The sequence below is a fragment of the Micropterus salmoides genome, unplaced genomic scaffold, assembly GCF_014851395.1.
Source record: "Micropterus salmoides isolate LMB-PRFRI ecotype aquatic unplaced genomic scaffold, ASM1485139v1 Ms_hic_scaffold_1, whole genome shotgun sequence".
NCBI lineage: Eukaryota > Metazoa > Chordata > Actinopteri > Centrarchiformes > Centrarchidae > Micropterus > Micropterus salmoides.
This window is the reverse complement of record NW_024040040.1, coordinates 66,938,062-66,959,061: the sequence shown is the minus strand read 5'-3', so window position 1 is coordinate 66,959,061 and position 21,000 is coordinate 66,938,062. Positions and strand designations below refer to the sequence as shown.

General features: G+C 39.6%; 2 protein-coding genes across 3 annotated transcripts; both read right to left on the bottom strand.

The window, feature by feature from the left end:
- On the bottom strand, nucleotides 1-18,581 carry LOC119897756 (complement C3-like; the record flags this gene model as incomplete). 2 transcript variants are annotated; one of them, XM_038711689.1, is given in 24 exon segments in its annotated part: nucleotides 1-136; nucleotides 863-1,002; nucleotides 2,107-2,192; nucleotides 3,203-3,428; nucleotides 3,586-3,846; nucleotides 4,588-4,656; nucleotides 7,017-7,146; nucleotides 7,705-7,860; nucleotides 8,494-8,694; nucleotides 8,837-9,052; nucleotides 9,975-10,118; nucleotides 10,280-10,395; nucleotides 11,817-11,931; nucleotides 12,866-12,968; nucleotides 13,388-13,475; nucleotides 13,629-13,711; nucleotides 14,318-14,409; nucleotides 15,069-15,139; nucleotides 15,574-15,739; nucleotides 17,107-17,296; nucleotides 17,838-17,876; nucleotides 18,197-18,232; nucleotides 18,332-18,349; nucleotides 18,430-18,581. In XM_038711689.1, coding segments are annotated over 24 exon segments (2,962 nt in total), but the record flags the coding sequence as incomplete, so codon positions are not given.
- Nucleotides 18,582-19,644: 1,063 nt separating this feature from the next.
- On the bottom strand, nucleotides 19,645-20,556 carry LOC119898905 (coiled-coil domain-containing protein 130 homolog; the record flags this gene model as incomplete). Its single annotated transcript, XM_038713230.1, has 1 exon — nucleotides 19,645-20,556. A coding segment is annotated over one exon (516 nt), but the record flags the coding sequence as incomplete, so codon positions are not given.
- Between the last annotated feature and the right edge of the window lie 444 nt (nucleotides 20,557-21,000).

Sequence of the window (21,000 nt, the reverse complement as noted above, 5' to 3'; positions counted from 1 at the left end):
GTTTCCCCACCACCAGTGGTACGATGGTGTAAGGCACCACAACAGAAGAGCCGGCCGACAGCGTCACTTCCTGTGTGTGTCTGTCTTTAAAGGCTATGCTGCACATGCCCTCCGTCTTCATCAACACCACCCTCACCTGAACAGGAACCAGTCACAGCATAATACCAAATGCATTTAATTTCATTTTATTGTATTTCAATGAAAAGAGAATAGACGCTGCATTTTATCTTTAGCTATGCTAGCAGCATGGCTCTGAGAATGGCATCGTTGGTCGTTCTGTCTTTTATCATTTTGGTCAAGTCTAAAATATCTCCACAACTTTTACATGGAAAAAAAACCTTGTGAAGACATTCATGGTGCCCAGAGGATAAATCCTACTGACAGGTCATCCCCTGTTTTTTCCTTTAGCGCCACCATAATGTTGACATTTGTGTTTCTACAACTTTTGGATTGCCATATTTTTGCCAAATTTTGGTACACACACTCACGTTCCCCTTGGAATGAATTGTAATCACTTTGGTGATCCCTTAACTTTTCATCTAGCATCATTCTATCATTCTGTTTAGTGCTATTTAGCAACTGTTAGCATGCAATCATGGTAAACTAAGATGGTGATCATTATACTTGCATTATACTGCTAAACTAGCATGTTAGTAATATCATGAGCATGTTAGCATGCTGAGAACAGACTCAGAGGTGCTAGTATGGCTGCAGACCCCTGTCTTGTTTTAACTTCTGCAGAGAAAGATTTTTGTTTTGTTTTATCTATCAGGCAACTCCGATTGTAGTAAATGCATTTTATATTTACTCAATTCCCCAACTGAAAAGAAAGGAAGTGTCAGTACTTGATTGATTTTCTTACATGCAGTTCGTCGTAGCCGTAGTTGTGGATGACGGCTTTAATCTCGACCTGTTCATTCTTCGCCACTGAATATGGCAGCTTCAGGTCAACAAAGAAACGCTTCCATGCTCTGACATTGTACGGCTCGGCAACACAGAAACCTACAGACATTCAGAAGTACATTGCAGTGATGGGATGTATAAATGTGTATGAGCATTTGTAGTAGGTCCATTATCCTTAGCGTTTAGAGATTTGAGTTTTCAAACTTTTTTGCAAAGTGAGTGCTTTTTCAGGAAATTGTATAATTTAGGTTTATTGTGCTTTCACACTTCTAAGTGGTCACATTATGCTCATTTTCAGCTCCTCTTTTCACATGTATATATCTGCAACTTTGTTCTTCTATTCCATATTTATATATTTCTACATTTATTTATGTTGACTGTATGTTTGTCTACGTGTAGCACCTTATCACCGCAACAAATTCCTCGTATGTGTAAAACACTACTTGGCAATAAAGCTCCTTCTGATTCTTCTTATTCTTCTGATTCTGATTCACCCTGTGTGTTGATCACTCTGTTTTAGCTACGGAGTGATGCATCTCACTTCTGAAAGATCTTTGTTGGGAGTTGCACATGCGCAGAACCTAATTAAGGACTACTAGCGCATCAGAAGCAGAGTAGGACGGGTCCTGACAAGCATGTAAACACTCCTTCGGTTCAGCTGTATATGTTCCTGAACCAGCTTAGCAACCAACACTGGAGCAAGAGTTTCAGAGTGGTGAGTTATTGCTCTGCAACACATTGATCTTTCATACGTAACGTTTTAACTGTGTACTGTCACTACATCACAGTTACAAGTTTATGTTCATTGATTGTTTAACGTTCGTTAGGGAGAGTGGGGATGAGGGGTGGCAGCAGGTGGACATCTTGTCACTGGGCGCTGCAGCTCAGTGTGTTTTTACATCAGTGTTTTTGAGGGCGTACCTGATTAGTCGCTGACCTTGTGACGCGCGTTACATTGGGTCGCAACATAGTAACAGAAAAAAAGGTTGGACTAAAATCATGCTGTTTTCAGACAGTTGAGCAGTGTTTTCTGTGGGAGATGGGAGACTCCCCGTGAGGTGGAGTTTTTCAATTTGCAAACCTATTACATGCACAAAGAAAAAAGCCACAAAGCATAATATGACCTCTTTAAGTAACACAATTATGAAGCCAGTTAAAGTTTATTAATACTTATCGACGACCTCCCCCTCCGCCTGAGCCTACCTGTATGGGGTGATGCACTAATGGCCAGGACTCCCCATTCAGTGATGCTGTCAGGTAAGGGATTAGCCACGTTCATAGACGCCAACCTGTTGATCAGATTCATGTCTGTATTATTACCAGCAAGGAGGTCCTGGATCAAAAGCAAAGCTCTTTTTGATAGATGAAACAAAAATGGTATATAGTAGCTGTATAAATGTTCAATTCCTGTAATAAAGCAAGATTTGAAAATGTAAATGTAAATGTTCTTTTCTTTGTATCGTGTGTACAGTTTCAGCAGCCACAGTAACTTGGTGATAAACAAATAAGAGCAACTTTGCAGTTCGGGTTGACTGTTGCATTTCACAACGCAAACAAGGACACGAGTGTATGTGTACACACACACACACTGTTGTAAAGGACATCAGTGTTTGTTTAATTCAGGGAAACAGAGTCAGTATTGTTGATCATGAGCTGTTCATTCAGCTGTTATCAGCTGTTATCACTGACCAAACAAAATATGAAGCAACGCAGGGAATTCACAGTGCTATGAGTTTTGCCCCACATGATGACATTGATAATGAGAGGCTTTGGGTCCTCACTGAGCCATGTTTTTTATCCAACAGGCATGGTACGTCAAATATAATTGGCTGGATTTAGACAAGACTTTTGAGGACCCCGTTGCTGGTCCATAGGCACAAGGGGGTGCCACTGTACAGTGTTTGTTTAAATATCCAGATACCAGACAGACAAGATAGGAGACACACATTTGGGGGAGTGATGCATCTCATGCTGACTTCATATGTTTTATTTTCAAAATGGGAAGTTGAGTACACAATGTGTTTGGCATTCTACTGGTTTAAGTCCTGAGAGTCAGCTGTTGTCTGGCTCCTTTGAAAATTCAACTGCATTCAATTATTATTTTTATGGGACTAAGAAAAGGAAAGACAACATTTAATCAATAAAAATATATAAAAATGTAAAAGTTATGTTCATTGGGTTAGTTGTCTTTTCTGTGCTTCAACATGTAATGTAATATAATATAAATCAGATCTAAAGAGTGATGCTGTAAACAAATTGTTTGCCTCTGATTTAACCTCTACTCTAATCTTTGACTCACCCGTCTGTCTCTGCCTGGATGGGCAGCTTAACATCCATCCACAGCCAAGACTCGTAGAACTTGGATCGCAGATACACTTGAGTCTCATCCAGGTACTCCCACTCTTCCTCCTCCTCCTCCTCCTCTTCTTCGTACACTAACTCCCTCCCTTGTATGTGCAGTTCAGGTCCAAGCATTCCAGGCCGTCCAAGCCGTGCATGAAAACGTGGCCGTTCTATGTGGAAATCTTTATTTATGATTAGCAGGTCTACTCTTGACATCTTATAACATATGAATAATGAAATTCCCTTCAGCCTCAGCCATATTTCGCGTTTAGTGATAATTAGCAAACGTTCAAGATATCTTGTTTACTAAAATCAAACAGAAATAGGAACAATAATTACCCCAGCTTTCAACAAGTACTGCAGTGTGCCAGGTTGGAGAGGAGGTGGTGGGGGGAGCTGTGGTTATAGGTGGTGGGGTGGTGGGAATCTGGGTGTCAAATACTTGGTTCCTGTAAGTGGCGCAGCAGTAGCGGAAGGCCCGCATGCACTCCCAGCCCTCTGTGATGTAGAGGGAGCGTCGTGTACAGGAGTACGGCATGAGAATCTCCCTGAGGCCGTCCCTACAGCAGCGACGTTCCAGCTTCTCTTTGTAATGACTCTCTGGAGGCAGAAGTAGGGGAGGAGAGGGAACCAGCTGAGAGTCATCAGTACTGGCAAGTACTGTAGTATTCAACAGCTTTTATTTCAACAATTAAGGAAACAACAGTGTTTTATGGGAAATTGGTTGCTGGTAGTGTTTTATGCCTTTTATGGGTAGCTGTTTTGGTTTTAATAGCACGTTAATCGTATCGTTTGTTGTGAATATGCGCTACAGTAAGTGCCCAGCTACTTGCTCTGCAGTAAATGCCAGACAAAGTTAGCGGCAGGTGAAGAAAGTGGAATCCCCTAAACAGTCTGATATTTTAGTTTTATAGATATAGATACTGTAGATAGATAGATATTTTATAGTTAGTGGAGACTTTATCTAGAGCTTAAACGAGACTGAAAAAAGAGCTTGCATTCATCAGGTAGACAGAAACACAACCTCAATGGGGTGAAAATGTTGTTCTATGCCTGTGAGATGTGTAAAAAGGCCACTTTTTGCTAACACATTGGCTTGTACAACTTCATCATTTTACAATGTCAGTTTGTTTTGGTGTTCTTCTTTCCCTAAGTGACCAATTAGTTATTGAACTAACTGAAGTTACAAGGGAGGACAAGCACAGACAGTAGAGCAGAGTAGATTTTGGGTGTACATTTTATACTAGCCAATCTCAATTGAACCTCACTTAGCTCAAATCACCAGTAGTTCTCCCTCCCTGTTCCCCTCTAAACAAAACTCAGTGACCTGAGGATACTCACCCAGCTGGACTTTACGCTGCAACTGTTCAATAGAGCGCCTCCTTCTGGCACTGCCTGGACACTGCAGGACTGAAGAGAGGAGAGGATAAAAACATGATTTTGTTTATCAACATTATGTACAATCTTTGTACAAATCAACGCTGCATCAGTAGCATTAGTTTTGTGTAACAACTTACCAACAGTATGTATGTGACCAGTTATTAAAAAAAAAAGCTTTTGGGTAATCAGTGCTGCTGATAGATACCAAGGATGTAATGGATAAGATGCAGTTTCAGCAATTATGTATTTATTACAGGATTGATAAATATTACACTGCCTATGTGTTCGGAGCTCAAATTTCAAACTGATTGCAAAAAAGCTGTAATGTCTACTTATTATTTTCATTTGTGGTAGAAGACATTGTTTTTTCACACAAGTATTTGGGGTTTTAGTAGAGAGTTTTACTGTCGCATGATAGTTTAAATGTTGTTTCAGTGGCTCACCCCTTTTGTATGTATACAGTCAAGAGATTTAATAAACAAATAAGATACAAATAAGACACTGGACAAATGCTACGGCAATTTTACTGACTCCTATGCTGCTAATATTAGGCCCCCCCCTCTCAAACTCCTATCATAACATCATCCAAATGATTCCCACTTTCAGGTCCGCCCTTAAAAGAAGCAAGACTGTCAGTGTCTGGCAGGACAAGTATAAGGAGAAGCTAAGTGGCTGTTCACTAAGTGTCAATCTGGCCACAGATTGGGATGTTTTCTATCAAGACAATAATACTGACAATATTACGGCAAGGTACATTCTTTTTTGTGTTGACACCATTGGGATATACCGGAATAATAATAAAAACTACATCACGCTTAAGAGAGAAAAGATTGCATTAGATGGGGAAAAGCCTTCCAGAACAACGATATGATGGAACTGAAAGCAGTTCAACAAGAACTAAAAAGGAAACCAAAGGAGGTGTAAGACCAACAACATAACATGTCAATTTGGGTATAATGATAGAGGTACAAATGACTCTTTAAGCACTACAACTCATTTTATTTAAAGCACCTGGAAAATCTTACAGCTTATGCTAGACTGTAGTTGATGGACATTTAATACCATACTCCCCAGATCCTTTAGGTGAACCCTTATATAATCAGTAAAAGTATTAGGACACCTCTCTGAATTAATGAATTCATGGTGTGGGCTTGTTTTTCAGGGGTCGGGCTGGGCCCCTTAGTTCAGTTAAAGGAACTGTTAATGCTTCAGGACACCCAGACATTCTGGACAATTTTATGCTCCCAACTTTGTGGAAACAGTTTGGGGATGGCCTCTTCCTGTTCCAACATGACTGTGCACCAGTGCACAAAGCAAGGTCCATAAAGACATGGATGAGTGAGTTTGGTGTGGAGAACTTGAGTCCTGACCTCAACCTGATTAGAGGTGGAGGCTGTGAGCCAGGCCTTCTGGTAAAAAAGTCCTGAACATACTCTAAAAACCTTATGGACAGCTGTCCCAGAAGACTTGAAGCTGTTATAGCTGCAAAGTGTGGGCCAACTCCATGTTAAACCCTACAGGTTACGAACGGCATGTCATTAACCTTCATGTGCATGTAAAGGCAGGTGACCCAAAACTGGCAAAATAGTGTATTTCACTAACAGTAAGTGAAAATGAATTAAACCTTTTCAGACGTACAAATCATTCTCAAGTATGCCAATACCAATGTGTGAAAAGAAAAGTTACTCAGAAACCATGACACAAACAAGTATATTATCAAGTTTTCTGATCATTAACATCATCATTAGTAGTTAATAACGCGTTACTGCCTATAACAACTTATGGTGCAGCACAAGCTCAATACATAGCACTGTAATATATAGTTTCAGACAACCAGAGACTTATTTAAAGACTATACAAGAAATCCACCTTTAGCAGCTCCAGTATTGCTGCAGTTTCAGCAAACACACAGCACAAACATGACCTTCACAGCTGCTACAAAGGGACATATGGACTCAAACAGCAGACACAGCAATTTTTAGAGCAGCTACTTATTTAGCAGTTACTTAGATTGTGTATATTTTCATTTATCTACATGTATAAAAGTACACTGTCTTTACATAGAGGGGAAAACCTGGGAAAAAAATACTCTATTAATACATATATTTCAACCCCCCCCCCATTTTCATATTTTAAGAAAACAGGTCACAAATAACAGGTTGTAATTAAAGCCTTTTATATTCAGCTCATTACCTACCAATGTTTTTAAGGCAGACTTTGCATACCTCCTATATCTCCTCCCCTATTCAACTGCAATACCTTTTTGTATCTAATAAAAACTACCAAAAACGAAGCTCACATCTGTGGGTTTTTTAACATTTTCGCAGTAGCTCAAATTCACAACACAAACACGAAGACTGAGCAGACAGCTGCTCCATGCACGAAGGTACCTTGTCTGGTTTGGGTTTTAAACCCGGTGTTGGAGGAGTAGAGCAGTCCTGCATCTGAGAACACTGCAGTAGCATCTCTGCCTCCCCCTCGGGTGCAGCCGATGTCTCCTTGTTCCACCACGTCCCAAATCTGAGGAAAAGGTCCCCCATTGAGGACAAGGTGACATGAGGTTTTTGCAGTTCTGTTTTGGAGTTTCAGTACAGAACAAAAACATTAACAATGCTTCTCAGATCAACAAATAACCCGCTGACTTGTGACACCACAGTATTTTCAAACGTTTATAATTATTGTACATATTTTCAAAACAAAAGGGTGGAGCTGGAAAAAGATTGAAAACAAATTGAGAAACTAAGATGTTTACATGTTTATGTCCACAAAATGTGTCAAAGAATTTGTGCTTATGCTCCTATCATATCTTTAACTGTATAAATAAATTAAAAAAATCATAATCCAAGCATAAAACATTGTTGAGATTCTACATGTTGCCATGAATAACAGCATCATTCAGCACCACTTCTCTTTTAGATGTGTGTGCCTTTCTTCTGTTTGATTGGTAAAAAAATGTAGCTTTATCATTGTTCAGATCTGGGGTATTTTTTCTTTGTTTAAATGATGCCTGCAGTTTTGATGGTAAGTTACTGTCATTGATGCTATAACACACTCCCAATCCCCAATAAACACACACACCTTTTTCTGTGTAAGCCTGTCCCTGTTGAGCAGATACACAGCGTTGTCCACAACCACCAGGCTGACCTTTGCCCCCGGATCACCTCTGACCTTAAAATTAAAACTCTTCCCAGGCGTGTATTCTCGACCTATGCCGTCCACCGGCCCAACTGTCAGCTATAAGAAAGAATGAATAAAAATGCATCAACACAACGATGAACAAAAGAGTAAAGACAGTTAATGGCCACATTCAAAATGAAGATGCAAACAATCAAACAAAATAAAATATTAAATATAAATATAAAACAAATTGAATAAGAGGAATTTCTTATTGTCAACGCAAACCCCACAACCAACAAGTGTGTTAATCCATCTCCAAGTACTTTCTGACTTCCTGTCTGTGGCTCTCCAACCATTGATTCCTACTGATCACATACATTACAGGGTACTGTAGTTTTTACTAAACATTACGCAAATGGGAGGAAACAGTTAATTTACATATATTTTTGCAGCAGATTAATCCACATTTGGTGCTTTAGTGAGTATTTCTGGCAGCAGGACGGTCGGTGTATATGAGATTGAGTCAAAATAAACTAGTGTGTACGTTCATGGTGAAGGAACAGCATGGCTCAGTGATGTGTTTCTAATCATTTCAATAGAGCCCTTTGGCACAGAGGAGGAATAAGATATATAAAAATCATTGTCGTTTTGGTCTTTTCAGTCCTTTATGCATTAAGCCTCACAGTGTGAATGAAGTTGGTGTGTAGCATAGGTGCAATAGTGACCTCTGAGACTGAGCTTATCACTCACCCCTCCAGCACAGGAATTTTCCACATCCACCCAGATGGAGTCCGGCACCACCTCCTCGCGCCCCACCCAGGGAATACTGTAGAACGCCACAAAACGGAATGACGGCATCATCTCCGGGGTGACTATGAGTCCGATGCTGGTGAACACCTGACTGCCACGATCCACACGCCCAGCAACAATGATTTTGCCTTTATTCAGCACCTGAGAGAGTTTTGGAGAGAAAGTCAAGATAACTACATCTTGTTTGTTTATGTCTGTTTTTTCTATGATTTTATGTTGCTGTTTGATTCTTCTCCTACTTTCTAAAGTGTCCTAGAAATTTGACACGGTGTTTTGGCCTCACCAGGTAGGTGATGTGTTTAATGAGATCTTTGTGTGTCGGGTCTGCAGTATTTATGCTCAGCTTCAGGGACAGTGTGTCTCCTAGAGACACCGTGTTGGTCGCTGTGGAGATATAAAGGTAGTTCTGCTGGTTCGGGTTAAAGGTGACATACGGATGAACAGTGATCTGTTGTTTGGCCTGCTGCTCTGGTCTCAGGTCGGGCTGTGCGGTCTCAGCCTGGGAAACAAACAAAACAAAAAGCTTTGTTCTTATAATTCTAAAGACAGATGTCCTGTGTCCAACATCCATGTTGGTAGATCACGTAAAGCCCACAAAGAAACAATACAAACACATGAAACCAATAAAAGAAAACTCAATAAGAACATTTTTTAAAAGCCATTATGTACCTGAGAGGTCTGACTTTTATTGTTCTGTATGTACTGGTCACATTTTTCATACTTTGTTTTGTTTTTGTACTTGTGTTGTTTATCTCACTGAACTAAACTGAACTGAAGGTAAGAAAATATTGAGAAATTCCCATCACAAAGTGATGTCTTCAAATCTGTTGTTTTGTCCACACAACAACGAAAAACAGGCAAAGTCAATTTAGTGTCATAGGAAAGACTTCACAAATAAAGAAAAAAAAGAAAGAAAGAAAGAAAAACTTCACACAAATAAATCTTCACATTACATCAATCGATCAATCTCCACATGCTGGAACCCGCTAATTTGAGCTATTGTTTCTGACTAACTTTCTGTTGATGAACCAATTGAACTGAATCGACTAATCATTTTCTCTCTAATGCAAAGCACAGTGCAATAAATAAAGAAATATTAAAATAGATGCCAAATAATTTAATGCTGAACTTTGGGGAAATGTCGCTAAATTATGCACCACACATCTAGAAATGTATATATGCAAATGATAAACATTCAACCAACAACAGAAACAGCAGAACATTTTAAATAAAAGGATGAAAAAGTATAAAGCAAGAAAGAACCAGTGCAGTCATGTGTAAATATTCAACAAATGAGGTGTGATGATTCATAGTTTAAAGTTAAATTCTTACACCACCAGTCATTCTGTTTTAAAATCCATGCTCACCAAGCTACATGTGGGTAGAAGCAGTGAGTAAAATGAGAATGCAGTCATACTAACAGTGATAATTTGTTGGAGTTGATCGCTGGGCATGTTGATGGTGACTCTTGCGCTGCCAGAGAGGACGACCACAGGCTTCTGCAGTAGATTCAACTTGACCAGGACGTTACGGGGCGGGGGACCCTCATGGTGATTCACCAGGACCTGGGCAGGTTGGGGAAAATTTCTCACTGTGATTTCATACACTTTTTCATTCAACATTTCATTCAACGGTGGCTGAGCTTAAGAACATGAACACAACACACAGAGGACCCAGCTTGTGGCATTTAATTATACTGTACAAAGGTTCACAGGAAGATGCTTACTGTGAAGTCGAAGGGTAGGCCTGGCTTGAAATACTTTGGCATGTCTTTGAAGGATACCACATAAAGCGACTCGACGATTTTAATGCCAGTCTTCTCTGCTTCAACCAGATCACTGCCTGTACAGGAGAAAACAGTACAACGTGACCCGCATTTCCTAAAAGCTGCGCAACAGGGGAGAGTCAAAGATTTTGATAACTTGAGTTTATGCAGAGGGCTAAAGGTTACGTTAATAGACATCTGACCCCGGGCCACATTTCAAAAGTGGAATTGTTCAGATTTCACTATCGATCTGTCCAGTACAGAGGATAAGATAAACTGATTACGACATTTTGAAGTTTTGGTCTTACTAGGCGGTGGAACAAGGAACCGATCAAACACATTAAACTTAGCCTCAAAAGATATGATCACATGCAGCGGCACTCCACACAGCCCACATCACAGTTTGTTTACACTTGTTTTCTGTCACTGTGATACTATTCATACAAGTATATGGTAATATTTCACCACTCTTAGTACAAAAACACAACAGATCATCAAAAACGACCTTTTTCAATAACCATAAATACATGTGATATTGACTAAGTACAAAAAACATCTAGAAAGATACATTATACACTAAAAATACATTATGTTCAAACAAAGTACATTGTCTCTATTGTTAAAATACATTTTACTATCACTATGCTAATTGTTCCTAATTCATCATTGCTGAAACATTTACTTCATATACATGTATATATTGCTTATTTTGCCTGATATGTTCAGATTCAAAACTTAAGAATCACCACTCTAAGGGGTGAAATTTTTATACGACCTTAGTGGGATTCAAACCCACAACCTTAGAGTTGGTAGCTTAGTGCTCTAACAAAGTCACAAAGGAACACTGCAGCGATTACAGTATGTACAATACAATACTGTAAAATGCACTACAAGATTACCTTTCATAATTATTGGTATAATATATGTTGCATTTGATTACACAAAACATATATGTTGAAATAAAATACTGTAAATGTTAGTTTGTTGCATGAAAGAGTGGAGAAGATGTCCTCTTTCATCACACTTTTGATCATGGGATGGATTTTTTTTTTGCCTAATGTGAAAACAGTGAAATGAACTATATAACAGGACTAAGTGACTGTTACAATGACTTAACTGAAAAAATTGCACCATGTTATGTTAAAATGACTTAACAAATGTACTCATTGTATTTCACCAAAAACTTAAGAGGTTGAATCTTAGATCTTGTGGTGAAAGATGTTTATAAACCAAATGAAAGGGAAATCAGTTGTTTCGAATGTAAATTTTATGATTATTTATTATTTATTTGGAGTCTTGTAGAACGACTATTGATAATAGTACCACAGTGACAGAAAATTCTGATTCCTGTGAGTACATGAAAGATAATCATACTCTTTAAAGTAAAGTAAATCATTTCACCCATGTTTGACAATTTGTATGTAAGATTTTAGACAAATTACTACTGACTGGTTGACTTTCTGTTGTTTTTCCTGTATACCCGCGGACTTGTGCTTACCTGACTTGGTGAGCACAGATGCCTTGACATACACAGAGTTGCCCACCAAAGATCTAATGTTAGGGTAAGCTCTTTTGATCTCCTCCATGCTCAGTCTGACAACTCCTCTATCCAGCTTCAGGAGAACAAGAAAACAGAGAGCCATTTTATAAAACATCTGACAGAAATAAAGGCTATTCTGCTCTAAGTAACAACCAATACTTATTTGTTTATTTATTTTTCTGACAAAATATTAAATCTTGGCTCAAGGTCCACATACAGGAGTTTTTTTGAGCTTTCTGGAACAGCACAGCACAGTCTTGATAGGCAGAGTTTGCTCAGTGAGGCAACTGATACTCATACAGTTATGCTAAGCTAACTTCATCCATTGAGAAAGGCTTTGAGTTGTGTTTGAAAGCTCTTTCAAGAGCCATGACTATTTCCAAGTTCAAGAATGAAATGTTTAAATATGAAACCAAATGACTTTGTGCTGAAGCGTTAACACCAAAATCTATGCAGCTTTTAGCCTCTTTTAGCTCATTGTTTTGGTTCTCCAACTGCACATGGACCGTATGGTTGAATCCCATGGCTCTCACCAACTCCCCATATAAAACGTTAGGCAAACATTTCCAGCAAACAAGGTCAAAGCCAATCTGCCCAGAACCAACGGACAACATAGAAGTCAGTGTGAATAGCTAATGAAGACAGAGCCAGATATTTTACTCGGTAATAGGTGGAGTCCAAAACAGAGCTAAAAGAAGAGTGAATATTGGACTCTATTCACTTATGGAAACTCAAATTTACAAGGACAAATACTTCACAGCACAGGCCACATTATTTCACTGGGTACCACTGGTAAAGTGCAGTGCAAAGTCACCACAGTGATGTTCTCTTAACATCAACCATAGCCAAAGAATACCAACCAATGAGAATGCTAAAGAGAACCAAAACTTCGTAGCAGCTGCGAAACATTATGACATAGCTCACTAATGTGGCAGGAAAATTTTATAACAGAACCCACAAAATCAGTGACAACAACTGGTGAACTTTGGGATGGAGCACTGACTTACATCTGACACCTCCTTCACTGAAGGCAACCTTATCATCTCTTGATTGATCTTCACTCCAAACACCACGTAGGCCGTCCCCTGGACTGGCTCCCCATACAGGTACCTGAAACAAAATGGTTAAGCCAACAGTGAGCAGGTTTCATTCATTCTTTTCTTATGTACCCTTCTGGAGGAAAATCCTCATGAAATCACATACCGTGTTCATATGTATGTTCTTGTGGTTTCAGTATGAGGATTAAATGACCTCGTAAGAAAATGTTTGCACCTCCTGACTTCCTCAGAGGTTAGTTTAGTGTTGGGACATGGTTTTAGAGTTAAGGTTAGGATTAAGGTTAAACTAAGTGCAGGAGTTAGTAAGACTTAGGGTATGGCAGTAATTGTCAACAGAAGTAACAGTTGAAGGTCAATCGGTAGTAGTGTGGGTTACGTTCACTTTAGGGAGCTGGTAAATGAATATGGCTAAAAGATGCATCATGAATTGCAGTGCCATAACAAGCATGTGTGTGCGTGTGTTAGACCAACCTGGCCGAGATATCTACTACCAATTCACTGTCATCCAGGCTGAGGAAGGACTTCCTGGGTGTCAAGGTGACATTGAAGGCCGGAAGCACTGAAACACAAGATGCCATATAAATATAGCATGTCTGTATGCCACAATTGGAGAAACTCCAATTATGTAATGCATACCCGAGAAAATAATTTCTAGTGTGACTGAAAAGCCGCTACTGATGTTAAAAGCAAAAGTAGGCAGGGTTTAACTTACCATATTTCTTCACCTGGAACTGAGAGGTGAATGTGTTCTGCTGCCAGTGGTCAAACTTTGCCGTCACTATCCATGTTCCTTCACTGCCACAGACATATCAGAGATAGGACATAAAACAGAGGAAACAGAGGAACTGATGGGTTTGAGGTGCTACATGCGTATATAATTTAACAGGACTACTCTACTGCCTACAGCTGTCATCTTAGTGTAGCATCTTAGCATGCTAACATTTGCTAAATACACCGGATTTTGACCTGATTATTACAATTTCTCCTGAGCGGGACATGAATGTGTATACCAAACTGAATGACTATCTATAAGAGTCAGTTAAATTCATCCTTTGGTGACCATGAATGTCTGTTCAAAAAACACTTTTGGAGATACGCGAGTATGAACCAAAGTGGTGGATCAACAGACAAGACGAGAAATGCTGCTTAAACTGGGGTGAAGGAGCATAAACGTGTTAATGACCAGTGAGTTGCTGATTCCAATTTCTAGGACGGAATAACACTTTCCCTCCTCAACATATTATGCTGAGATGCCCAACCGTCAAGAATATACAATTTCTTGAAGATTTACATTGTATTGTATGAATGTGAAGCAGGCTAGCCTTGAAAAATAATGTCTACACCTTTAAATCTCTTGGCAGCGGAAGGAGTTGAAAGATGAGTGAAACAAGTTGATCTTACTTGACAATTTCAGAGAGAGGAAAAGTGTCTGCAAAGACTCCACCAACGGCTCTGCTCGTGGAGATTTGTTTAACCACCACACCGTCTGGATTCTGAAACACACACACACACACACAAGCAGGACATTTGAGCTATTACAACCGATAATTTAATAAGATATCACAGAAACAATACCAAAAACAGATCTATAAAGATCTATAAAAAAGATCTATAAAATCTTTACACTCTCTTTTTGCGTTATTTACATCCCTCTTGACTTTTTAACATTTATAGTAAGAAGTCAAAGCAAACGCTCTGTATTTGTTTAGCACCTTTCCAGTCTTAGTGACCTTTTACACTACATCACATACAGCCTAAGTGCTCAAACAGAAACTAACATTCACATGCTGGTGGAACAGCCACCAGGGGCAATTTGCCCACGGATATTTCGACATGCCTGGAGGAGCCGGTGGGGATTGAACCGCCAATCTTGTGAATAACGGGCAACCCGCGCTACCTCCTAAGCCACAGCTGCCCTCGTAAGTCACACTTATAAGGGCTGTGTTAAATGATCAATTAATCTATTAAGTTTTTAGTCTATAAAAAATCTTAAACCTCAAGGTTATGTTTTCAACGGTCATGTTTTATCCGACTAACAGTCTTCAACCCAAAGATATTCAATGATATAAAACAGACAAAGGCAGCAACAAGAGAATACTTACTAATTAATTAATTAACTCATAATTAACTGACTCATTATTTATTTGTTTACCTGGATATCTATTGAGACAGTGCTTTCAAGGGCCTTAAAGGACGGGGAGGACGCAAAGGCTCTGAACCGAACTGGAGAGGGAAAGACAGCAAGAGGCAAATGGACAAAAAACAGACTGAAAAATAAAGTTTTCATGATGTTTACACCAGTCTCACATTTTTCAGGTATGTTCTCTATATTGTGCATTACCATTACTATTACTACTTCTACCAGCACTGTTTCTGTGACCACCACTTCTACTGCTACCATCATTAGTACTGTTATCACCTCGACTAAGAAGAAGAGATGTTTTGACTACAACACTTAAGACACAAAAGTTACCCTTTTTATTGTTTAAATTTAGTTTAAAAAAATGTAATTCTAATGCTAATGTAAGCTTATTAACCAAACTAAAGCAGCAGTTTCAACCCAAATTCTACATGTGGTCCCTTTTCATATCAATGCAATTTGGTGGTTACGTCATGGTTGGGTTTGGTGGGTGGTATGAGTCATCTTCACTTCTCACCAGTGTCTCCAGGGTTATAGATGGGTTTGTCTGTCTGGATGAAGATGTATCCAGAGTGAAAGGACACCATGAGTACCCTCTCCTCATAGTGGAAGCCCTCAAAGTTCACCTTCAGATGCACAAACTTGTTCTTCTTCTCTTCACGATTCAACTGATTCGAGGGAAGCTGGGATGAAATGAGATTGAGATACAGGATGAATAAGGAAAGGCCTCTGTCAGTACCAGTCCTGATAAAGATGCCTGATCTCTAACCTGCTGCTCTTAATTGGTCAGTCTTTCTGTTGTTTATGTCATGTGACAGCAATCAATGTGATGAACTTAAGTAAACAGATTACTTTCTGCAGTAACCTGATTTCATTTTTAACCTGATTGGTGTCATGTGAAGAGGCACAAACTTTATGTAATCAGGTAGGGGATTAGAGAAACCCAATTTCTCTTGTGGACGGTTGGGAATGGTGTGCTCTTTCACTACAAAGCTCGGTTTCTCATTGCGCAGGTCAGTAAGCTCATGGTTACTGACCTGTGGCAGTGACACAACGTTTTGGTGCAAACACTCGAATGTCGTGCCAGTACATATATTTTTGTTGCAAGTTAAACAGTGTGTGGGAGTTTTCTTTGCAACTTTTGACGTACCCGTCCCCCTCTGACGCACCTATCTCTCACTATAGAGGTGTGAAGCAATTCATTGTTCTGTACAACGGTGCATGTAAAAGCATTTCTGAGCTGGTTTCTTGTGCGCATGTGAACGTACTCAATAAATTTCTGACATTTTAGCATGAATAACACAGCAAACTGATCAGGCCCTTATTATAATGCTTCTCTAAAGATGAGTTGGTTGATAACAGGAGCCACCTAAATTCAGTCTACATTCAAAGGCATAAACCCTACCTGATATGTTTTAAATCAAGTGGGAGAACTACACTTAAACAGAGGGCACATCCCTGCTACTTGTTTTGCTATTCAATGTGTATGTTTTCATATCAGTGTGGGGCTATATATTAGCAACAACATCTGCAGTTTTCTAATCAGGATGAATTAAGTGATGCTGTATGCGACTGCATTTTTCTGCTCTGATCTAGTTTGGATCAGGCATATATGTGGTACAAAGTTTGACTCTATTTGTTGTTGCATTTGAATGCTAAATTCAAAATGTATCAGCATTGCAAAGCTAATAAATCCATCTAATGGCATTCCCGTGAGACAGTAGTAATGATTTTGGCCTAAATTTACCTTTATTTATCCAAAAATTCAAAGGCATAAACCTCACCTGATAACGTTTCTTATCAGTTACACACATCAAATAACTTTTACAGTGAGGAAAAACAATTGGAAGAAAATGCAGACTTCCTTTCATTTTCAAGCACTCAGATTAGGTCCATAGTTGTGATATTACAAAGACAACACAAATGCATTTCTATGAACTTTGAATCTACCTTCTACCCTAATTTAAGACAAATAAAGTTTTTGCCAAAACACCCTCATGTCTCTTTGAACTAGACCTAGGCACCTTAAGTTATGACCCTGGTGAGTCACCTGTATGGATTTGAGAATGTAGTATCCATTTTCCACATTGAGTGTGACAGAGTCCTGGAGGAGTGTGGCAGTCTTACTGAAGTCCTGGATAGAGATGGAGACAGTGATGGGGTTGGATAGACCGTCTGCCTGTAGGTAGATGTTCTCCTGGCTGTCTGTCCTCAGCAGATCTGGAGCCAGAAGGGTGAACCTGCAGGAAAACACCACAACCTGAGGCATGAAGTACTACTACTACTTTCATTGTCGTTAGTACTACTTGACTAACTACTGATACATCTACTACGTCAATACTTCCCAATCACATTTATATTCCTGGAAATGTTGTGAAGGCTTTTAAATCAGTATTTAGATACATAACATTAATAGAAAATATATTGAAACAGTTAACTGAATTAATTCAATAGAAACATGGCCAAATGTTTCAGGTGAAGGAGGAACTTGGACTCATTATCTCTGACCCTGAATACTGCTGCTACTGTTAGGCCACAGCTGCTGCTGTGCAACTATTACCACTAAAAACAAACAATACTTAAATTGTAACATTTTGTTTTGAAAGATAACAGGCACACTGCAAAGCTTGTGAAGGGCACGCAAAGAGAAAGAATTGATGAGTGATAAGATGTCAGAAGGTTACAGAAGGTTACAACAGAGGTTAGGTTGGAGTAAAACTTAACCCAGTCCTCAGTTAGTAGTACTATTCTGTTTGACTGTTGTATTATTGACAACTGTACCTCGGTGCAGAACTAATTGAGACCACTGGGTCTGCAGCGCTGCAAAAAACAGGACAAGTATTAATTTCATCATGATAGATTCGTCATGACACAACCCTGCAAATTTAAGCAGAGCATTAAAAGTCAGGTGGTATTTAGTTTCAGTGGGCTATGGCGACATATGGAAATTACAACAAGAAGGGAAAAGGAAGTGACACTCTTGTACTAACTTAAAACAAAAGAAGCAGGAATTTGTCATTTTTAAACTGTTTGTGTCAAACACAGTGTATCCCATCATTCATTCTACAACATGATAAGAAAATAAATTTTTAAACTGTATTTATTTCTTTCATCCGTTAAGTCCAGCTTTGGTAACTTACCCGTGCATATCAAAGAATGTTTCTGCTGAGACAAATCTGGGGAGCAGAATCAGAAATAACAACTTAAGCTGTCAAAGGTTGCAACCGCATACATGATCTCTATGCGTACACGCACACTCACACTCACACTCATACCTGTGTCGCCAGCGTAACCTGTAAATAACACAACTTCATTAGTAAACACAACTTCAAAGGTGTAAATTGTCCTAAGTAAGCAGTCAACAAAAACTTACCTTCTTTTACTTTCTGTATGTCCATCGCAGTTGCAGAGAAGCACGAAAAATACAATGCCCTGTAGCATCCACTGACTCATGTTTACTGAGTGGTAGCCTCAGTGGACTGTGGCCACAGGACGAGATGGTCAACTTCTATAGCAGACCCCAAGCCCCCCCCCCCCCTCCTACCACATCAGACACTGTACAGTCAACAGGAAGAAGAGGGGCCATGGTTTCAGATCAATAATAAGGCCCGGACTGAAAAAACAGACTCCAGGTTTGCTGGTCAGCAGGCTCTCACATGCAACCTGTTCCCAAACTATAAGGAATCAGCATTAAAATGGGAAAAAAATGTTATTTCAGATACACATATAAAAACTTCGAAAAGACTCCGAAAGGACAAATACACTTCCGAGTTTTCTTCATTTCATCTTTCATCCTCATCCCCAACAGTGCCCTCTAAAGAGCAATGCCACTGCTACATTAGCTGCCTGTGATTTAACTATTCTTTATCTTCCATACAACAGTGCCACTGCAGCAGGTTTACTAATTCCTGAGCGATTTGAGGTAAAGACCATTTCAAGTGTGCGTCCTGAAAGTTGTTAAAGCCCCTAAATACCCACATCACACACACTGTTCTGCATGATTAGAACTCCTCTCTGGACTGTGTGTGCGTGTTCCAACTGTGGTTTACTTGCATCTCTATCACTTCGCCGTTAGCGGTGTTCAACTTCTTACGGTGGGACAACTAATCATTCTTATTAGTACATAGAGTTTTGTGACATGTAATTCGAGCATTGCGCTTCTCAACTTCAACAGAGCAGAGGTCTAATCAGTAACAACAACTGAACCTGTGTGGGTAGGCATGACCTTTAACACAAAAAACACCCAGCTTAAAGCAGTGTCTGTAACATGCAGTGAAGTTTTCAGATCACTCACAAAAGAAAAATACTATGAACTGCACTGGACATTAAGGTTCTTGGTGAAAACTAGATTTACTTATTTTTGTAATCATTACTCAAAATGTTTTTAGGTGGCATTGTTTCTGCTTTACAGGAGATACTGTTAGTGGACAACATGTACTCTCTGCCGTCTCAGTGTATGTTAAATGAAAGTAGGTTAGCAGCTTTGCTCTTTGATTCTTGACCAGAGTCAAAAACATGATGTTCACCACTGGTTGAGGGTGGGGTACAGCAAAAGGCTGCAACAGTTTACAATGTTCAGATAACAAACTCAACTCAAATAACAGTTTTAATGGTATTACACAGTATTTTGCATTTACTTTTACAAGGTGTCTGACAGTGTTGTCATCAGTCCACAGATATGTGGAAATCTAAAAAACTAATAACATTTTAAGCTGGGTTTTCAGCATTTGCACTTAGTCCTTATTAACAGACTGGATCATCATATGACACATTCATGACAATGATTTCCGCAGGCCGCCAAGCTTAAAACTAAAATCTTATTTCACACATTTTGTGTTAGAAAACAAAATATTTCCATTGTGACCAGATAGACGAGTTAACACCACTGTTTTCACAAGTGAACGGCAACACATGTTAAAGCAGATGTCTGCAGCTCTCACAAGCATTTTCAGTTTGTGTTTAACTCTTACAAAATGATTATCATTCAGCCGCATTGTCCAGGGTCTGAATCTGAGTCGCTGTAGTCTGCCACCAGAGATGTGACGGCTCCCAAACTTTTGTACTGTTCCTTCTCCTTCCCAAAGTCCTTCGTTAGTCCTTCATCTGCTTCCTCTGTGGTTTTGGCAAGCGCCTCCCTGAAGCCACTGTCATTTGTCTCTGTTACCTCCTGTCCCACTTTTGTAGTGGCTATACTTGGGGCTTCCTCTCTTTGTGCGACCTTTGAAATCTCTCCATCACATGTGTTGATTTCAGGGTATGACTTCCTGCGAGTGATGGTGGCGCAGGGTTCAGTTTTAATTCCCAGTCCTCCTGTGCGTTTGCGGATCAAGGGGCTGTGTGAGGAGCCCAGGGCTTTGGCCACTGCTGCTTCTTTCCCCTGCAGGCCAAGCTTATGGAGCAGACTGCCTGCTGCACTTCCTGGTGTGGCTGAGGTGGAGTTGAACCACGAACGAGAGGAGATCTCTTTCCGCTTGCTGTGCTGCTTGTCGTCATAGGCTGATTAGGGAGGGAAGCCGTGTTAATATTAGAATTCAAGCTCTGTTTACATACAAATAAAGTAAATATATTAAAAACATATTTAATCTGTTCTTAACATTTGCAAAAAGAGAATGTTTTTGGTGTCATTAGAATTTAAAAGTTTGGCCATGCGAAAAAGCAAAAGTAGTGAAGAGGATATAGGATTTGACAAGATAGGCTTTCTTAAAGAGGTCTAATGTGTCTGCCATTGGCTATTTAGCTCAGTTAGCTATTATGTTATTGGCTGAGTCAAGAATGGGCACCAGCACCTGGTCTGGAACCGTGCAGACCAGGGTCAAACACAGCCTATGAGACTGAGGGAGACCAGTTTGATGACAAGGCTCAGCTATATATTTTGGCCAAATCATACACTGTAGCTTTAACATGGGTATTTTTTTCAGTTGTTTTCATTTTTCTCTTTACTGTT